Source organism: Salmo salar, chromosome 07 (assembly GCF_965601325.2).
Source record: "Salmo salar chromosome 07, fSalSal1, whole genome shotgun sequence".
Taxonomy (NCBI): Eukaryota; Metazoa; Chordata; class Actinopteri; order Salmoniformes; family Salmonidae; genus Salmo; species Salmo salar.
Genome location: NC_138297.1, coordinates 43,520,001 through 43,542,609, shown reverse-complemented (window position 1 = coordinate 43,542,609; position 22,609 = coordinate 43,520,001). Strand labels below are relative to the sequence as shown.

General features: G+C 43.2%; 1 protein-coding gene across 2 annotated transcripts in view; it reads right to left on the bottom strand.

Moving 5' to 3' along the window:
- Positions 1–22,609, bottom strand: part of LOC106609203 (metabotropic glutamate receptor 8) — a 248,869-nt gene that overhangs the window by 226,074 nt on the left and 186 nt on the right. For both annotated transcript variants that reach the window (XM_045721976.2, XM_045721975.2), the window contains exon 2: positions 17,319–18,141. In XM_045721976.2, coding sequence (XP_045577932.2) covers positions 17,319–17,873 — 555 coding nt within the window. In that variant the 5' untranslated portion in view covers positions 17,874–18,141. The remainder of the gene's footprint in view (positions 1–17,318; positions 18,142–22,609) is intronic.

The window sequence follows — 22,609 nt, the reverse complement described above, 5'->3', positions numbered from 1 at the left end:
CGGGCTCGTGGTAACGACTGGAACGGAATCAGTGGAATGGTATCAAATCCGTCAAACACACGGTTTCCATGTGTTTGATGCCATTCAACTGCTTCCGTCCCGGCCATTATTATGAGCTGTTCTCCCTTCAGCAGCTTCCCCTGCCAGACTCCTTGTGTGCTGCTATGACCTTCAGCAGCCAGTCATCAGACCATCAGACCACAGTAACTGACAGTAAAACATTTTACACCTGCCAACAGAGCTGTACAGTTTTTATATCTCATTAGGCCCAACTCTCTCATAATAACTATTTAACTACATCGTCAGAAGTTTGGATTATTGTTTTAATGGTGTTTATTTCAATTACAAGCTAGCTAGCACAAGAAATAGAGCCAATCTGTTTGGAAATAAGGAAATGGTCTGTCCTTGGGAGTGTGACAGGGCGTTGGAGCATGACGAATAATACTAGTCGACTAAGGCATCTCAAGACCCTAAGATTCTGCTTCCTTGCAATAGCTTTACCTCTTAAAACACCATCGCAATGTTAAAAACACTAATCATGTTTATCAAACCCTTGGTTTTCTCAGAGATCTTTCCGAGAGTAATTGGAGACGGTGCAGAATTTCAGCACAAAATATCTCAGTGTATTTTCTTTTATTATTGGCGTGAGAACACATCCTATTGAGAGCAAGTTGTAGATACAGCTGTGTCATACTCTTGGTGCAGTTCCAAGCCTCTCCAAAACCACATTCTCACAAGACCAATCCGGGCTTAAACCTCTCATAAACAATAGGGTCAGAAATGTTTGACACCCTTGATAAAGATTAGCAATAATGACTAATTAGAATAAATTGTTCAAATATTGAGATATATTGTCAATAATGATGAGTGAGAAAGTTACAAAGGGTCAAAGGTCATACCCCTAAGACATGCTAACCTTGGCATGTCTTGGAGGTATGATCTTTGGCCCATCTGTAAGTTTCTCACTCATCATTATTTACAATTCATTCAGAATGATCCGTAACCACGGTAACAGCCACATTAATGCAGAAGTGTTTAGAAACATACTCTATTCTTATTTAAAATAAAAGTGACTCCAAAATGACACAATACATTATTTACCATTCATTTCTATTGGGCACAAAATAATTTGAAACCCGACCAAATGCATCTAGCCAGATGGTATCGTCAAAAACTTGATGTAGTCATTGTGTGCTAGGAATATGGGACCAAATACTAAACTTTTGACTACTACATTTAAAATAATCTTTTAATGATTTTTACCCCTACTTTTTTGAAAGAAATACAAGTATTACTTGTTAAACTAAATCTCTTTCTCTGAGCAATATATGCACATAATTAAAAATAATAATAATATATTTATTATTAATAATAAAATATAATAATAATAATTTAAAAAATGTATTGCATACAATACATTTCATTATTTGAATTATGTATTTTATACAGTCATTATTGCTAATTTTTATCAAGGTTGTCAATTATTTTCAACCCCACTGTTGAAAAGCTGAGAAAGGAAATGTGTTGTGGATCTGTGTAGATCAAATGGGTTGCCAGAAATAAAGATGACAACTGAGATGATGACTTAGGGATATAGACAGGAACTGAAATAAGAAAAGGCATTACAGTATGTTAAAATATAATATTACATTGTAGCCTGAGTGCCAGTCTGCTTGTGATATCATGCCAACTCCTTGTCAATCATTGTCAGTGGGGAATCGTGAGGGGCTTCAAGGCCTTCAGAGACAAAATAAAATAATGATTAATTTTTTCTCCTATTTGATCTTTTAAAGAATTTTAATGATCTTCTGATTTCATCTGTTCAGCTGTGTTGGAAAGAGAAGAGTTAATACTGAAAAGAAAAAAAATGTAGTTGGTGATCTCTGGGTAGAAGAATCGAGCTCAGCCAGCCATTAGCTAGGCCTTCAGAACCTGTACAGAAGGCCTCTGCCATTCAACTGTATTAGAGCAGAATTTTGGAGTGACAGTGGAATGAACCAATCACATTTAGACTAGCAATGTGACGGGTAGGCCTTCTTGAAGGCCTTCTAACACACCCTACATGTCACTACTTAGAGCGCAAGAAAACATAATCAGTAGATTAATCAGTGGCGCAAGCAGTAGTTTCCCCACGCTAACGCCTCGATCGCATGTACAGCTTCATTGTGCAAAACGGTACGCAGCATCATCTGAATATGTGTGCAACAAAAGTTCAACATTCACCTTCTGCTACCATTTCGGTCAAACCATCTACGTATACAGTTCGATGCATACATTCGATAAATCCAACGTATGCGCCACACAGAACGCACTGTAACTGCCTCTGCAACACAATGCTGCAAGGCAAACGCAGCGTTCGATTAGAAATGAATGTACTTCTGGTGTACCAAAATGCAATGCTGCTGTCGGTGTGATCGAGGCGCTACGCTAGTAAAGTTAGCTAGCGTGTGTTGTAGTAGTGTGACAATGTTAGCTAGTTTGTGTTGTAGTAGTGTGACAATGTTAGCTAGTTTGTGTTGTAGTAGTGTGACAATGTTAACCAGTTTGTGTTGTAGTAGTGTGACAATGTTAACCAGCTTGTGTTGTGGTAGTGTGACAATGTTAGCTAGTTTGTGTTGTGGTAGTGTGACAATGTTAACCAGCTTGTGTTGTGGTAGTGTGACAATGTTAACCAGTTTGTGTTGTAGTAGTGTGACAATGTTAACCAGCTTGTGTTGTGGTAGTGTGACAATGTTAGCTAGTTTGTGTTGTGGTAGTGTGACAATTGTAATAAAGATAATCTAACGTTTTACCTAATGATATATAAGGAGGGCATTTGCACAACATGTTTCACAACAGCACACAACAAAACTCCAGAGACATATTGAGCAACCAACTGATACCAATCACGACCACACCCAGAGACTGATGGCGGACTAAGCACTCACACAAAAATGTCAAGACATGAAAGCACCCTAGCCACACGAACTGACCACTGGTGTAAAGAACAACATTCCATGAATATCGCAAGCACCCAGACACGAATTACCAGAAATACACACACACACACACACACACACACACACACTTAGGTGTGTTGGACTCCGAGGACAAAGGACACTGCCAAGGGCCAATGGGAAGTCGACACCACCTGGAGAATGGACCGTCCCTCCACTCATCGACCAGTCAGGAGAGCGGACCTACTAGACTCAACGTCAACACACTGTTATTTCATTGTATAAATTGGATGTACACTATGTTTCGGGGCTCTCTTCCGCTAGTTCCCTATGAGCTAAACGAAGGAGTCCGTGCACGCTTTGCCAAATATCTTTGTCTCATAATAAACTGCCTTACTATAAACTGAATCCACCCGGTCCAACGTCTTGACTTGGTCTCCTTCTCAAATAACTAATCATCAACACAATGTTAGCTAGTTTGTGTTGTAGTAGTGTGACAATGTTAGCCAGCTTGTGTTGTGGTAGTGTGACAATGTTAGCTAGTTTGTGTTGTAGTAGTGTGACAATGTTAACCAGCTTGTGTTGTGGTAATGTGACAATGTTAGCTAGTTTGTGTTGTGGTAGTGTGACAATGTTAGCTAGTTTGTGTTGTAGTAGTGTGACAATGTTAGCTAGTTTGTGTTGTGGTAGTGTGACAATGTTAACCAGCTTGTGTTGTAGTAGTGTGACAATGTTAGCTAGTTTGTGTTGTGGTAGTGTGACAATGGCGACGGCAGATGCAGCAGCTTTTATCAACTTCAAGGTGGAAGTTGCTGCTAATTTTTTTGCATCACCCTTTTCAAGATTCACTTTCAAACTTCTTTCAAACTTTGTTTACAAATTATCATCATGTGGTGTGGCTTTGTTTTTTTGTTCCAGTTCGCTTGCGTCTCTTTCAAAATAATAACAGTGAGACATTGTTACGTTTAAACTTTCGACCATGCGTTAGTGTGATGAACATGATCAAATATATTTGCAATGGGAAGTAATAGCCGGTTTGTTCATTTGAGAAATGGTTGTGCTTGTCATTGTTATAATTTCACGGTTCCTACTGGAGTGAATGGGCTGCTTATTCTTTAACATGATTTGATGCTGTGTGACTGCTGTCTTCTGCCTATCAGCCGTGTCTGTGTGTTTGACCAACATTGGCTCTCCTTCAGCGCCATGATGGAGTGCACAGGTAATACGGTCGCTGTCCTTTTAGCACCACGAGCCTGTCACCTTTGATGTGACACTGTTGTTGTCGCTATTGGTGATCGTGGTGTTAGGTTACCATAGGTTGTGTGAACAGTGTGCTTTTTGCTTTGCTGGTGGCTTATTTTATGCTGTGCGTCCATGCCGGTTCTGTGTGTGCTGCAGCCCGAAGCGCAGCCAGGCTTGTTTGATTCATTCATAACGTCATCAAAAAGCATTGCTCCTCCTTCACAAGAACTAGAATGGTCCGACTACAGGAAAATATAATGTCGTCCGCATTAAGTGATGCTATATGTTCTGTTATTTTCTGGATTGTTCCGTTTGATACAATGTATTGGAAGATTTTTGGTCCCTCTGAAGGCCAATTTCCTATAGTCACTGATCAGTATCGTGTTTGGCTTAACAATGAGCAATAGAGTTGGCAAGAGCAGAAACAGATGTGGGACCAGGCTAACGGTATGGTACTGTAAGAGGCTAATGAGATGGCCATTTGGTGGTGGAATGTAGTTAATTACATGGGCGTGGTGTTGGTTGTACTAATGAGGTTTGTCTGCCTCGCCGCTCTGTAGGTGTTTAATTGAGCGTGTTTAATATTGTTATGGATCTCAGTCTTTCCATTTACTCCGGATTAATAGCTAGATTCCCTCTCCACTCAGAGTGAAAGGCTTCATCCCAAATGGCACCCTATTCCCTGTATAGTGAACTACTTTTGACCACGTCCCACAGGGCTCTGTGTAGGGGATACGGTTCCATTTGGGACACAACCAAAATGAATAAGAGAGAAAAATAATTTACTGCCACAAGTGACAGGCACAAACAGAAAACTAAAAGTCTAGATTATTATATTTATATATTCACCCCCTGGCTTGAAAGGATGTAGATTTAGCGGCGGCTTGATTTATGAACAGTTGACTTTTTCAACTAAATAAATTGCTAATGCAGTGGCAGGTGCAGTAGAAATGGCCTGCAGGTAATTATATATGACACCTAAAGTAGCCTATTAAAAATAATTCCATCGTTGAAGTGGCACTTGGCAGAGGCAGGGGAGCTGGGAGAGGATGCAGAAAGGGATGCTTTCTGCCCTCTGAGTGTGGGAGTGTGTGTGCATGTGTGCAGATTCGGTTCAATTAAGGCCATACAGATAATAATGAATGCGTTTTAGCTCTCCTCTGTACATACCTGTGTGTGTGTGTATAACTATTCTTGTGGGGACCAGCAGTCTCCACGAGAATAGTAAACAAACAACATTTTGACCAACAGGGGACATTTTGTTAGTCCCCACGAGGCCAAATGCTATTTCTAGGGGGTTTAGGATTAAGGTTAGAATTAGTGTTAGAATTACATTAAGGGTTAGGGTTAGGCGCTAGGGTTAAGTTTAGGATTAGGGTTAGGTTTTTGGGTTAAGGTTAGGGTTAGGGTAAGAGTACAGGTTACGGTTAGGTTTAGGGTTCATGGAAAATAGGAATTTGAATAGGACTGAACTGTGTGTCCCCACAAGGTTAGCTGTACAAGACAGTGTGTGTGTGTGTGTGCGCCCAAGTGCAGGCGCGTGTGCGTGTGTGTGGCTAACAGCGTGAAACTGATAATGAATTAGATTAGTCCCTTATGGAAGGGCTAAGTGGTCTCTTGGTGGTTCATTTCTCAATCAAATTTGCAGCCGGTGCTGTTCTGAGACCAAGTGAGGATGTTTTACACACAGGAGAGGTGTCACAACAGGAACAGGAATATAACCATCGGGACACTATTTGATTACTTGACATTGATATGGTACTGGTTATCCCTGCACATAGCTTCATTCTTGTGTATAATTATGTTTTTTTTTTTTTTACTCTGCATCATTGGGAAGGGCTCAGAAGCAAGCGTTTCATAGTAAAGTATATACCCGTTGTTTTCGGGTGTATGTGACAAATACAATTTGATTTGATACGACTCACACTTAATAATTTTCACAGAAAATGTAAATAATGCCGCTATGCGGAAAACCAAACTATCAGTATGCATTTCAACATCAAATCAACTTAAGTCATTCACAACAGGAAGTCCAGGGCATGACCCAGATATTTAACTAGTTTCTGAAAGCCATAGGGAATAGTGTTCCATTTCTGGCACAATGAATGAAATGATTGGAAACAGTTGGCTCCCATGTGTAGCCTAATTCCTGAGAGGTGCTGTTGAATTTAAGGGTTTGCGCCCACAGCTCCTCTCCCATCTTTCCTGCTCTCCTCTATGACATGAGAGAGATGGAGATTAGAGAGCGACAAGAGAGGAGAGATGTCGCCCCTCTGCTACCCATCAGGCCCTCTGCTGGAGAGATCAAAGGGCCGTGATGTCACACTTCTGGGCACCTGTTGGGTGGGGAGGGGGAAATTTAATTTGTTCAATTTGAGATGTGAATGTTATAGGAGTGCAATGCTGTTCGTGGCCAAAGATGCATGAAAATGGTCCCACATGCAGACCAAGTGTTCTGTATTTCATCAGCTAACAAGTTAAGATCTAGGCCTTGATGTGAGAGCAATTTCTACCTGGAGTCTTATTAGCCGGTGAAAAAGTGGGAAACTTCAGAGGCTGGAGAGGCACAGCACCAATTATTCAGGCAAATACACACCTTCCCTACGGGAGGGGGGATGAGAGGAGAGAGAGGGAGGGCTGAGAGCAGCTATTGACTAGCACTGCAGTGCCATACTTTTTCTTATACGCACATACACTCTCTCTCTCTCTCTCTCTCTCTCTCCCTCCCTCTCTCTCTCTCTCTCTCTCTCTCGCTCGCTCTCTCTCTCGTGCTCCTCTCTCACTTTACAATGAAAATCAGAGGGTGGCTGTCATGCTACAGGACAAATTATAGAGATTTGAGACCAGTAAACTCCTTCCTTTCCTTTCCTCTCTCTTTACCTCTCTCTCTCTCTCCCTCCCTTCCTGAGGGTGCCCTGGTCTTTGGTGATGTCATCCTTAGTCACACACAGGTCCCAAGGCCAAAGCAGTTTAAAGGCTTTCTTACCTTTTACTATTCTGCTCTCTGGATCTCACCAGTCTCTCTCTATAGCTACGCACACCGCGCAGCCCTGCCCTTAAAGATAGGATTCTTCATGACTATCTTTTGTCTCAAAGTAGGTTGAGTAGAAAGGGGAGGTCAGATTTCTAGTAGTAGATACACCTGTCTGGTACACGCTCCCTCAGTCTCTACATATAAAACAGTCAATCCACCCACTGACAAAAGGACATATGATAGAGCGATGATAGAGAGGAAGAAATAAACACATACTCCCTCCGTCTAAACCATCTAAACTGGAACATCCATTTCAGTAATGGGTGCAATGAGTCCAAATACCAGATTGATATAGATTTGAAAAATGTATATTATTTATATTTGAGTATTATAAGATGATTTAATCACTCAATGTACATGCAAAAACAGAGATATGGAAACAAACAATTCTAAAAATCAACCTGCAATACAGTATGCTGGGAAAAGGATAACGATGAGTGGGGTTTTGGGTTAACACTGGTTATTAACACCAACACCTGGATTCTTTTTCACCAATGAGTGTTATTTTAACACTTACAGAGTTAACACCTGAATCAACACTAAAAATGTTATACTGAAAAATCAACACTAGGCAACACTGGCCAATTTGCTGTGCACGCACATACACAAACTCACTCTCTCGCTCCCTCTCTCTGTCACTTCATAATGGCAATCAGAGGGTGGCCGTCATGCTACAAAACAAATTATAGAGATCTGAGACCAGAAAACTCCTTCTTTTCCTCTCGCTCTACCTCTTCCCCCCTCTCTCCCTCCATCCCTCCCTCCCCCTGTCTCTCCCTCCCTACCTCCCTGCCTGAGGGTACCCTGGTCTTTGGTGATGTCATCCTTAAGGTGCCCACGTGTTTCCCAGCCGAAACAGTTTCGAAGAGTTTGCATATATTATGACATTTTGTTCGTTTTGGACTTCGGTGAGGGATTTTTCAGCTGTTCGGGCTCACCCAAAAAAATTCTGGAGGCAAGCCGAAGTCTACACTAGGGCTGTGGCGGTCATGACATTTTGTCAGCCGGTTATTGTCAAGCTAAAGACTGCCGGGCTCACAGTAATTGACCGTTAATTAACATAAACACGTTTAGCATCTCCGGGCCTCCACGCATACAAGCTGCTGATCGAACATCTACATTATTTGCATCATTCACAACCAAAGTTGCCAAATATCTCTAAATCTAGCGTATAGGACCTGTTTCAAATGATCACTTTTACGCTCAACATAGCTACTTTATATTCACACTCGCTCTGGAATGGGGAAAATATCCTTTCTATTTTATTCAGCTAAGTTCAATTATATATTTTACTATAAAATCATATAATATAAAATAATGGCAGGGGACTCACAAGCATTTCGCTACACTCGCATTAACATCTGCTAACCATGTGTATGTGACCAATAAAATTTGATTTGGCTATGTGCCATGCTATGGACTGTAGGCTTGTTCATTTAGCAGACAAGATATGCTTGTAAGTCCCCTGTCATTATTTTATATTATATGATTTTATAGTAAAATAATATGATTATTTATGTAATATTTTCAAGCCAAGGTCTTTTAAAAGAAAATTCCACCCGAAAACTATCTTTTGGAATTTGTTTCATTAGTCCATTGTTGACATAGTCCAAAAATGTTTTGCTTGTCACCAATCAAGTTTAAGATATGTAGCTTTCAAAATTCAGAAATCATCCCTGTATGATTCATTTTGCATCCTGTGATGCAAAACGCAGCATCATATGATGTAAAATGCATCATACAGGGATGATTTCCGTATTTTAAAAGTTCTATATGTTTAAAACCTGATTGGTGACAAGCAAAACATTTTGGGACTATGTCAACAATGGACTAATGAAACAAATACCAAAAGATAGTCTTTGGGTGGAGCGTTCCTTTAAGGGAGTACGTGAACGCAACCCTTCGGTTCGCCTAGTCGACTTCGGCAAGCCACACAGGTCCCTAGGTAGCCTGTGAAGGAGGGAGGGATGGAGAGATCAGGAAGGGGTGGATGGATGAAAGAGGGGTCGCCCCTGAGGCACAGTGGGGCCCTGCTCTGCCACAAAGGCTATTAAACTCTAACACTTATTGGCTATTCCTTCTCTCCCTCTATGCATTATTCACACAGATCCAAAAAGACAGAGAGTTAAAAATACATGGACAAGGCCAACACAGTTTAGAGGCTTTCTTAACTTTTCCTATTCTGCTCTCTGGGTCTCACCAGTCTCTTTCTATAGCTATGCACACACACACACACACACACACACACACACACACACACACACACACACACACACACACACACACACACACACACACACACACACACACACACACACACACACACAGCTCTGCTCTTAAAGATAGTTATGAAGAACCCTATATTTTGTCTCAAAGTGGATTGGGTGAAAAAGGAGGTCAGATTTTGTGTACTAGATATACCTGTCTGTTACATATTCCCTCAGTCTCTGCATATACAGTGCTATCGGAAAGTATTTAGTTCCCTTGACTTTTTCCACATTTTGTTAGGTTACAGCCTTATTCTATAATTTATTAAATCATTTTTTCCCCTCATCAATCTACACACAATGCCCCATAATGACGAAGCAAAAACAGGTTTTTAGACATTTTTGCAAATTGATTAAAAATAAACCGCTGAAATATTACATTTACATAAGTATTCAGACCCTTTACTCAGTACTTTGTTGAAGCCCCTTTGGCAGCAATTACAGCCGCGAGTCTTCTTGGGTATGATGCTACAAGCTTGGCTCACCTGTAATTTGGGGAGTTTCTCCCATTCTTCTCTGCAGATCCTCTCAAGCTCTGTCAGGTTGGATGGGGAGCGAGGCGGCCAGCTCTAGGAAGAGTCTTGGTGGTTCTAAACTTCTTCAATTTAAGAATGATGGAGGCCACTGTGTTCTTGGGGACCTTCAATGCTGCAGAAATGTTTTGGTACCCTTCCCCAGATCTGTGCCTCGACACAATCCTGTCTCGGAGCTCTACGGACAATTCCTTCGACCTCATGGCTTGGTTTTTGCTCTGACATGCACTGTCAACTGTGGGACCTTATATAGACAGGTGTGTGCCTTTCCAAATCATGTCCAATCAATTGAATTTACCACAGGTGGACTCCAATCAAGTTGTAGAAACATCTCAAGGATGATCAATGGAAACAGGATGCACCTGAGCTCAATTTCGAGTCTCATAGCAAAGGGTCTGAATACTTATGTAAAGGTATTTCTGTTTGTTTTTTAATACATTTGCAAAAAAAATATAAAAAATTACTGTTTTCGCTTTGTCATTATGGGGTATTGTGTGTAGATTTCTGAGGGCATTGTTTGATTTAATACGTTTTAGAATAAGGCTGTAACCTAACAAAATGTGGAAAAAGTCAAGGGGTCTGAATTCTTTCCGAAGGCACTGTAAATCAGTCAATCCATCCATTGACAGAGGGCTATGCGATAGAGGGATAATAGAGAGGAAGAATATACATATACATAGGCATCCTGATGACGCCATTCCTGTACGAGTCCGGAAATGGCTTCTGCGAGAACAGGAGAATGCATATATTATGACAACATTTTGTGGCGACTCTGTCCGTTTCGGACTTCAGTGTTATGTTTCTGGAGGCAAGCCAAAGTCTACACTAGGGCTGTGGTGGTCATGACATTTTGTCAGCCGGTTATTGTCAGGCTGCCGGTCTCACGGTAATTGACCGTTAATTAACATAAACACGTTTAGCATCTCCGGGCCTCCACGCGTACAAGCTGCTGATGCGGCACGCCTTTGGAACATCTACATTTTTAAAAGTCTAATAACTCAATTGAAAAAACACAGTAAATCCATTATTTATTTTAGGCAGGTCTAAAGAAACATTATGATATGAAGAAAATGTATTTCAGAAGAACACAATATGAGTTGGCCTATGTTTTCTGGCTATGTGCCATGCTATTGGCTGTAGGCTTGTTCATTTAGCAGACAGGATGTAAGTCCCCTGACATTATTTTATATGATATGATTTTCTAGTAAAAGAACATAGTTGAACATAGCTGAATAAAATAGAAAGGATATTTTTCCCATTCCAGAGCGAGTGTGAATATGGAGTAGCTATGTAAAGGGGATAGCTATGTAGCTATGTAAAGGGGATCATTTGAAACAGGTCCTATACACTAGCTTTAGACATATTTGGCAACTGTGAATGATGCAAACCATAGTGCCGTGCTGCCAACCACCATTTAACCTCTATTTAAGTATTCACAGCCTATTTTCAGCTCTCGCTCTCCTCGTCCACTAATGTTGTTTCCATGTTTTCCCACAACCCTTTTAAAAATAATTCTGGGGTGCTGATAAAACATAGAAACAGCTCCCTCTGGACAGGAGGTTGGGAAAAGAGAGGAGAGTTCATCTTTCTTCCCTTCTTTTCCCCTCATTCTCTTCCAACCCTCTTGTTCCCCTCTTTCCCTGTATTCTAACAAAGCCCTAGGAGCCAGTAGGAGCCAGTGCACAAAACCTGGGTCAAGTACAGAATTTGAATATTTTCAAATAACTTGTAAAGTACAGAGGTGAGGGTGATTTAGCTTGGGGTTTGCACTTTGGGACTATTCCATCACTCATGGCAACCAAGAGAACCAACCATTGAGTATCAACTCCCATTAGTCTCCTTACGTTGTTCAGCAACAAAAAAACAAAGCTCTTGTTCATGCCATGCAACCATCTTGCTTTGACTGTCCATATACCATAGATATACAGCATAACGTTAAGAAGACATAACACAGTGCAGTCACTTGCCCTGACCGTCTTGCTTGGACTACCCATAGAGATATACTGCACAATAATAACCAGACAGTTTTTCTCTCAGGCAAAAGCCATGCATGGGGAGCATGTGTCACTCTGACAGGCGGTTTATAAGAGGCAGCCTACGGAGTCATTTTACACATCTCCTCCTCAACCCTGGGGGCCCTCCTTAGAGGGGGCCCTCCTTAGAGGCAGGTGACAAGTCTCAGAGAACAGCCCAGACCCACTTCTAACACACACAGACCAAGGACACTGCTAACACACACACACACACACACACACACTTCTTACACACACAGACCAAGCACGATGCTAACACACACACACACACACGTCTTACACACGCAGCCCAAGAACACTACTAACACACACTTTTTACGCAAGCAGACCAAGAACACTCCTGACAGAGACTTTTAAAACGCACACAATCCTCAAACACACATCCTACATCCATATACGCACAAACACAGACAAACACATAAACCTAACACCTGCACCCCAAATGCACTCCTGACAATCACACACATATTTCATTCACACCCATTGCACAATCTCCTCACACAAAACGCGTTACACACACTCGTGAGTCGTGACACACTTAGCCCAAACACACTACTCTCACACCCCTTACACAACTTCCTTACAGACCTGACCCAAAAACACTTGTTACCCCCATTCTCTTAAAGGGATAGTTGCCCCAAACACACATTCTACCACCAGGCTTTTCCAGAATCAGATTGATTATAAAAACAAACTCTGGTGACCTCGACTCACTCTCAAAGAGCTTGAGGAGGAACTGGTAGACACATCATAACTTATCACGTAAACAAACTTCACTCAAAAAACTGTGTGTGTGTGTGTGTGTGTGTGTGTGTGTGTGTGTGTGTGCGTGCGTGCGTGCGTGCGTGCGTGTGCGTGCGTGCGTGCGTGCGTGCGTGCGTGCGTGCGTGCGTGCGTGCGTGCGTTCATGAGTGTGTTGCCAGCGGGGCTCGTTTGATGAATCATCAGTACGTCAACCTGGCTGAAAATAAATAATTTCAGACGTAAAATTAGAGCTCTCCTCGTTAGTGAGGGCCTGGTCTTCGCTCTCTATGGTGTGGCGGCCATCTTGTTTGAGACAGGCAGAGAGAGTCTCCGTCTGTGTCCCCCCTATTCCCTAAGCAGTCCACTACTTTTGACCAGGGCCCATAGGGCTCTGGTCAAAAGTAGTGGACTGCTTAGGGAATAGGGTGCCATTTGGGAAGCAGTCAGTCGTTCCTCTCTAATGAGATCTCATGGTTGTTGTTGTTGTTGTTGTTGTTGTGAAGAACCCCTGGCTTCATTATCAGCCACATAATTCTCTCATCATTAAGGAGATCAACAGCACAATCATCAGAGTCCTGAGACTCCTGAGAGAGACACTCTCCCTATTTCTCTCTGTTGATCTCAATCTCTCTCTTCTATCCCTCTCTTCTCTCCGTCTCTAAATCGCTCTCTCTTCCTCTCTCTCCCTTCCTAACTCAGTTCACAGTAAAACAGACACATATTAGCACACTTTCTGTCTGGACCTGTCGAATCACATCCTCAGAAGTCTTGCCTTGTGGCCGTCTGTAACTCTGTCCTTTAAACTTTTCAATGCAGAGGGCGAAATCGTCACGATGACCTCTATGTGCCATGTATGACTCATGAGCATGTATTTGTTAATTCCATTCCAATCTAATTGTTGTCTTCGGAGTGTTATGGAGCAACACAATTGGTTAATAATTCACTGAGCAGTCTTTGAAATGATCCTCTTTTATCGACGTGTTCTTAGTTCAACTACAGAGTGCATGATGTTCCGGGGGCCTGAAAATATTTGCTCTCGCCAATTTGATTCTCAGCAAGACTCTGAAATAATCATTCCCTTACACCCCCTCAATCCTCTTACCTCTTGGCAGTTGGGAGCAGAGAGATTCATGGACAGACTAGGAAATCCAGCTCAGGCAACAGAGAAACGATCTTCTCCTCATCCTATGAGACGATAGTAACACAGTAATACTGAGACTCTGGGTAATATCATACATCGCAGCAGATAATACTGCTCCAGAAGCTGCATTGTAGGAGTGTCGCGTTATCTCTTAAACCTTGACACACACATGCACTCGTGCCCCAACGCACGCATGCACACACAGACACCCCTTATTCCTCCCCAAACATGAATGCATTTTGAATAGCACGGGGAAATTATGGGAAAAGACATCACTAACGTTCCCATTCTATCTGACCTTTTCTTCAATTGAAATGGTTGGAATAGAATGGATCCCAAACCTGTCTACACAGTGATCCAGAGTCCCATTGATCTAATAATCTACAGTATAATTACCAACCTGGCCCCTCTGGAGCTTCTCAATCAATACCCAACCAGGCAGGCAGGCAGGACAGGTGTAGGCCTGGTTAACCTGCCTTACAGGGGGCAACGGAGGGAGGAGATACCCACAGTCTGTGTCCACTACCAGCCCTGCTCTGTAGAGAGACAGGGGGTGAAACATGGAGCAGCAAGGAGGAAGGGTTAGTGGAGGGAAACGGTTGTGTCTGGTTGGGGTATCCGGGGCTGGAACGTCCATACATCCATCCTCCATCTAATTTCTCCCAGTTTCCACCACCACCATGCTGGTAGTGTCTGATAGGTGCATCTGGGTTCTCCTCTTATTTGAGACAGGCAGAGAGAGTCTATGTCTGTGTCCCACCTATTCCCTAAGCAGTCCACTACTTTTCACCAGAGCCCTATGGGCCCCGGTCAAAAGTAGTGCACTACATAGGGAATAGGGTGCCATTTGGGAAGCAGTCGGTCTCTCCTCTCTAATAAGATCTCCTGGTTGTTGTTAGGATGTGAAGAACTCCGGGCTGAGTGGGAGAGTATGTGTTTGAAATATCCGGGGCAGGAACCTCCATCCATCAACCTCCATCTTGGATGTAATTCCTCACAGTTTCCACCATCACTGGGTTTCCCCATTTGGGTTTACCATGCTGCTCAATGCATCTGGGTTCTCCTCTGTGCTGACTAAGGGAGTCTGGGGGCTCCAGTGGGGAGATTAGCTGGCCCATGCCACCCAGTATGACATCTTCTCCAACATGCTATTTCCAGACGGCAACACACACTGCATCACTCATGAGACATGAAGCAGCAGATAAAGCATCTACATAGTAATGTGATATGGAGCACAATCCATCCTTCCAGACACACAGACACACACACACACACAAAGATACGCTACAATGCACACACACACACACACACGCAGAGAGACAAACATTAACACACACACATACATTAAGTGTACAAAACATTAACAACATCTGGTCTTTCCATGACATAGACTGACCAGGGGAATCCAGGTGAAAGCTATGATCTCTTATTGATGTCACTTGTTAAATCCACTTCAACCAGAGTCGATGATGTATTGTGTATGTGTGCCATTCAGAGGGTGATTTAAGTGCCTTTCAACGGGGTATGGTAGTAGGTGCCAGGCGCACCGGTTTGTGTCAAGAACTGCAATGCTGCTGGGTTTTTCATGCTCAACAGTTTCCTGTATGTATCAAGAATGGTCCACCAGCCAAAGGACATCCAGCCAACTTGACACAAATGTGGGAAGCATTGGAGTCAAAATGGACCAGCATCCCTGTGGGGTCGGAGTCGGGGGGTGCAACCCAATATTATGATGGTGTTCTTAATGTTTTGTACACTCAGTGTATACATACATACACACACACACACACACACACACACACACACACACACACACACACACACACACACACACACACACACACACACACACACACACACACACACGCACACACACATACACACAAATGCTACAATGCAAAAACACAGACAGACACACACACAAGCCTACCAATCCCCTGCTCTAAATCCTATTAGAAGAATGAGAGCTATGCGTAGCGACCCAAAATCAAGTCCCTGTGTGTGCCGTTTCCATGACATATTCCTTCCTAAATCATGTTTAATATTATTATGCAGAGTTAGAATACAGCACTGCCGCTCACGCAGAACCACGGCAGTGATATGGTGAGAAAAAGGATACATATGAGAGAGAGAGAGAGAGAGAGAGAGAAAATGAAAAAGAGAGAGAGAAGAGAGAGAAAATAAAAGAGAGCGAGAAGAGAGAGAAAAAAGATAAAGGTGTATGGCTGAGAATGTCACATGGATCATTAGGAGGCGCATATTTCCACATTGCACTCGCATCGTTCAACCTTGTTCAACTAATGATGGCGGCAACACACACACTCTTGTGCTCGTATACACACACTCCTCTGTTCCAACCACTCTACCATTAATTGGCTTTTGTACCCTAGACGGTAATTGATTTCATTGTTTCTCCATGTTCTAGAAAGCCCAGTCTAGACCAGTCTAGCATAGATCCAATTTTAACAGCAAACTCCCATGACCAAAACCTCATACACACACACACACACACACACACACACACAGTCCCCTGGGCTGGGGGCAGAGTGAAGTGGAGTATTCTTCAATAAGATTGATTGCATTTTAATTGGTTAACTTTATCTGCCTGCAGTAGTGAGAGAGCACGGCTTGCTGAAGTGGCGTCTCCGTGTGTAATACCAGAGAATCAATGTCAGAAGCCAGGCTGAGAACACAATAATGGCTCTGACTGACAGACACACACACACACACACACACACACACACACACACACACACACACACACACACACACACACAGGTCAGGGTAATATCCTGTTGGAACAATGAGCATCCATCTGAGGAGGAGAGGATAAAAGGAGGAGGAGGAGGGGAGATAGCCATGATGAAGCCCAGTCCCTGGCAGCCGGCAATATACTCCATTTACTGTAAAGAGACCCCCTACATCCAACACACAGTGGCTGGTGTTCAACACCTACACACACAGTGCAATAGTATCCGCACGAACACAACACAAATATCCACGGTATGGCTCCGACATCAATGTAAACACAAACCATGACATCACCAACACTGAAACTAGCAGGGTTCTTAAACCAGACCCAGCCTGACTAACCCAACCAAACTCAAGTCAATCTAACCCAGACCCAGCCTGACTAAACCAACCAAACTCAAGTCAATCTAACCCAGACCCAGCCTGACTAAACCAACCAAACTCAAGTCAATCTAACCCAGACCCAGCCTGACTAACCCAACCAAACTCAAGTCAATCTAACCCAGACCCAGCCTGACTAACCCAACCAAACTCAAGTCAAACTAACCCAGACCCAGCCTGACTAACCCAACCAAACTCAAGTCAAACTAACCCAGACCAACCAGAAACCAACCCAGACCCGTTCCAGTGTCCTTACCTTGAACAGCCTCAGTATATTGGCAACCATGATGGACACGGAGCTGGCCGCCGCCCCGATCACCCCCACGATCTTATCAGGCTTGGCGAAGATGGGCAGGTCGCCGTTGGCACAGCGTACGTCCGAGCCGTCCTTCTCGATGAGGGCTTGGACAAAGGTCAGCGACTGCTCCAGGGCGTAGGTGTCTCTGGAGCAGGTGTCCAGGATCCGGGCCCCCAGGGTGATGTTGGGGAGCAGCTCCGTGTCCTTGTTGATCAGGTCGATGGCAAACATCATGGCCTCAAGACGATGGATCCCTTTCTCCTTCTTTAGTTCCCCGCAGGGCACGCCGCCGCCCCCCCGGGAGTGCACCGGGAACAGGCCGCCCAGGATGATGTCGCCTTCCAATCGGATGGAGTGGGCGTACTCCTGATTGGGCGCAGTGCCGATGGCGGGGTCCATGATTCGCTGAGGGGAGGCCAGGGGGAGGAGCCAGGAACATGAGGTAAGGAAGTGGAAAAGGAAGTGGCCTGCGGCGAGGAGGGAAGGAAGGCGTTGGGGTTCCGACAACACCATGGTAACAGTTGGATGGCGGTTGTGGGAGGAGTTACTGAGAAGTTACGGTGGAGAGTGTGGGCGGGATCATAGGTGAAAGGGCGTCAGTCCCCCGGGGGAGGAGTTCGGGAAGGAGTTAGCAGGCCGCTCTAAGATGTCCCGGGCCCATGAGGCATGCATGTCCCAGTAGAGGAGAGAGAGAGAGAGAGAGATAGAGACAGAGAGACTAGTAGAGGAGGTAAGTGCAGCTGCAGTGATGATAATCCTGAACTCACATCTTCAGCAGACCCTGGAAGATACACACACAGAGAACACAAAGCAGTCAGTGCCTCAGTCAGCCATCTACTGGGTAGCACACACAGTCCCTCCCTCCCTCACACACACACACACACACACACACACACACACACACACACACACACACACACACACACACACACACACACACACACACACACACACACACACACACACACACACCCACAACCGCCAATCCTATCCCGCTGACAAGTCCATCCTATCCGCCAGTGCCAAGCCTGTCAAACACAAAGTGCCAAGCCTGTCAAACACATCAACAACGCTCCAGAATGAATTATTCACGTGGACAGAGTGAAGGTTACTCAGTGTGTAATCATTCAGTCACTCAGTGAACATCTACTGGTTCTACACCTGTTTGACTGACAGCTGCATGGGAATCCAAACCTGGAAGGTGTCACCTCAGCTACCTAATCATTATCATCAGAAACAGTACAGTAATGATGTAGCAAGCCATCCTAGTATGTGAGTCAGTGAGAAGCGGCAAGGCTTTCGTGGAGCAGGTTTTGGAGTAACTCTCTTTTGTTTTCTTGCTGGTCTAATTCCTGCTTTGGACTTCCTTCACGAATGGAAGTGATGTCATTGCTGGCCAATCAGATTAGGCTACTGGGTGCCCTCTTTACCTCAAAATATAATATCCACTGGCCGGCCTAGTTTATCTGTAGCCCACTAATTAACTTTTAGCATTCATATCATATCACATCACATCAATATTCCTCAGACAAAACAAAGGCATGAGGAAAAGACAATCACCGAGAGAGAGGAAGAGGGCCTTCCTAATAGTGTGTTTGACCGGTTATGGTTTGACCACACCCGCTTCCCCAAAATAGTCAAATGTGTGGATATTCATCTGAGTTGGATAGAAGAGCATATTAACAACATCACAATGTGGAAATATCAATGAGTTTCACATTCGTAGCAATACTGTACATATGGCAGTATTGGCTAAATAAGTCTAAACTTCCTCCTGCGCGACATGACCACTTTTGCGCGCGTCCGTGTGCGTTCCAAAAGGCACAGATGCTGCGCAGTATGCTTGTGTGGGCTGAACCGGCTGCGCATTTCTGGGATACTGAGATGCTAGGGAACTGCTGCATCATTGCATATAAATAGCCTAATGTATATTCGGGACATCGTGGCAATATTTCTCCCTCCCTGCCCCTCCATGTACCCATATTTCCATACATATCAATATCACCTTTCCACACATCCAGGACTTTCACATACATTGAGTGTACAAAAAAAAAATCGAAAACATTCCTAATATTGAGTGGCCCTCAGAACAGCCTTTTTGCCCTCAGAACAGCCTCAATTCATCGGGGCATGGCCTCTAAAATATGTTGAAAGCGTTCCACAGGGTTGCTGGCCCATGTTGACTCCAATGCTTCCCACAGTTGTGTCAAGTTGGCTGGATGTCCTTTGGGTGGTGGACCATTCTTGAAACATACGGGAAACTGTTGAGCGTGAAAAACCCAGCAGCGTTGCAGTTCTTAACACAAACCCGGTGCGCCTTGCACGTACTACCATACCCCGTTCAAAGGCATTTAAATATTTTGTCTTGCCCATTCACTCTCTGAATGGCACCCACACACAATCCATGTCTCAAGTGTCTCAAGGCCTATAAATCCTATTTAACCTGTCTCCTTCCCTTCATTTACACTGATTGAGGTGGATTTAACAAGTGACATCAATAAGGGATCCTAGCTTCACCTCGATTCACTTGGTCAGTCTGTCATGGAAAGAGCAGGTGTTCATAATGTTTTGTACACTCAGTGTATGGTTGCTAACTATACTCTTAGGAAATATATGAATCATTTACCTTGAAAGGATAACATTACTATAGCACTTTACCAAGCACTTTAACAAAACAATATATATATATAATGTACTTGGGTAAGGCACACGCATTTTAATATAAAACAGTACACTTTTATGGCTAGGTTATATTCCTAATTGGCTATTCAGGCTGTATTCATGCGTACACTGTAAACCCCAATGTGCTGTCTTTACTCAAAACTTTTGAGGAAATCCATTGCACTTAATATATTTGAGTACAGTAATTGTGTAGTCTTTACTCAAAACTATAGTCACTGTGAGCCTGTAGGGGTTCCAGATTTGAGTTGTATCAGCTTGAACATTTTGAGTAACGCCCCCACTAAGCCACGCATCCACTATAATTTCCCAGTGTGCCTTGCCTTTTCGAGTGAATTGTAGTTACCACCGATGACTGTATTGTTAGTGACAGAGACATGGTTGTTGAATTCATTCCATTTCAGTCCTGTGGTCTTCATCAAGTGAGTTCCTAGGTGAATGTTATTATAATTAAACTCTTTATGACAATACATAAGGCCTTGTTTTGAGGCTGAACAAAATTCCAGTTACTTTCCCAGATTTAAAAAAAAAAATCCTGGTTGAAGGATTTCCAGGAATCTTCCAACCACAATTTCTGGAAAACCTGGGATATTCTCAAGAACTTTGCAACGCTAACTGCATGTCACATTACGCTGGCTTGCAAAGTGACGCGTACTTCCTATTGGAAACCAGCCAGAGATGGGCTATTCAACAGTTGCAATTCTTATTCAACGACACTCCAACATAATGAGGAGACTACCTAAGCCATTTCAGCTGGAACAACCATTTCAGTAAGGTAGTGCAAAAAATTATTAGATTATTTTTGAAAAAAATATGTTATTTATCTTTATTTAGCATAAGATGTATCTATCAATCCATCCCTCAACCTACATTCAAAAACACAGATATTAAAAACATTTTTTTTTTAAATCGACCTGCAGTAGAGCATGCTGGGAAAAGGTCATTTTGTTGTTATTTGTTATAATAACTTTTTTTTAAATAGAGCTGATGTGATTTCTCATTTAGTTTTGAGTCAGTACCACATAAACATTTTAAGTAATAATGTATTTTCATTGACTTTGAGTTCGACTTACTAGAAGTATTTGAGTTAATAATGGCTTGGGGTTTACAGTGTAAGAATGGATCTTTCAACATATTGTTTTCTTTTACAGAATTGTATTTCACTTCTGCAATAAAACGTTATCACTTTCGATCCTGCTCGGGTTGGAACGTGTGACTCACTAATAAGAGAGAATTGACAGAACGGTGGAAATTCCAGCAGTGTGATCGTTATTGTTGGCAGTAAGATGAAGGGAGTATTACCCTGCGAGGCAGAGGCTGGCACATTTCACTTTTTAATTTACACAAATCACTAGGTGTCAGGCTGCACCATCCGCTCTACCGGTCATTATATTAGGTTTTCTCATGTACAGAGACGTTCTCTGGAAAGCGCACTGCTCTTTCCACAAACTGATGGCTTTTCTCTCTTTTTCGCCTCTCTCTCTCTCTCTCTCTCTCTCTCTCTCTGCTATTTTCTCCCCCTCCCTCTGCTCGTTTCTCTCTCCCCTCTCCCCGCCCGTTCCTCCCCCTCCTCATTCGTTTCCCACCTCTCACCGCACACGTTGTATATGACATCTGTTTTTTTTTTGCATTCAGATCACAGGCAGGTAAAGACACCAACAAACGGGAACGAATCAAACACATCCCAAATCCCCCCAACGGTTCCCCACGAAATTGACTTGTGATCCTCCAATTCCCTTGACCCGTTCTGGCAGATGAGAGAAGCAACGGAACTCCCTACAGAAGACGTGGTGGAAGTGGTGTGTTAGTATGATTTGTTGCGGGGATAGATCGGGTTCAATGTGGGGTACACCACCACCCTCTGAAACACACGACTGATTAAAGCAGTGGCATGAAGCAGGCGGCTGTGGAATACAAATCTGGTTTGTGCTCCAAAGAGAAATAACGACCTAATGATGTCTTCATGGTAGGCTACATTTAATTAGATAAAAACGTTATCAAACCATAATGTTTTTTTTTTTTCAATATAACATTTTTGCGTCTAGAGATTGAGACAGCGTCGTTCATGTGTGTGAAATAATGCGTCCTTTTTCAGTGAGCTCTGAAAAATCACACTATTCATATCCCAATTATTTGCATCTAATTTTCTCATATTAATTACAACTAATTATATCACAAAACAAGACGTTTGGGCTACGGATAAGATCAGATGTATGGATCGTTCCTAAATGCCATCAGAGGGGATGCTGTTTCTTGGCGCGCGGAACAGAGCAGAGAGCGCATTCCTTTTGGGTCAATATCGGAACTTCGTTGCGGAGCTCAGCAGTTTCCTTTCCTTTCCCAAACCCGAACCCTCTCATTTAGCTACAGGTCACAACTGACTAATGATACAGTGTGGACTGTCAACATCAACTATGCATATCGATAATGAAAGGATAAATAGTTATTTACGGGCTAATTTGCAGAACCATCGAGGGTAATTAATTTAACAATGAGGGAGAAAAAAAATGCAGATGGGGGAAGAGCGATGGATTCTTCAGATAGAGGAAGATTGGGGAAACCTGGAAGAA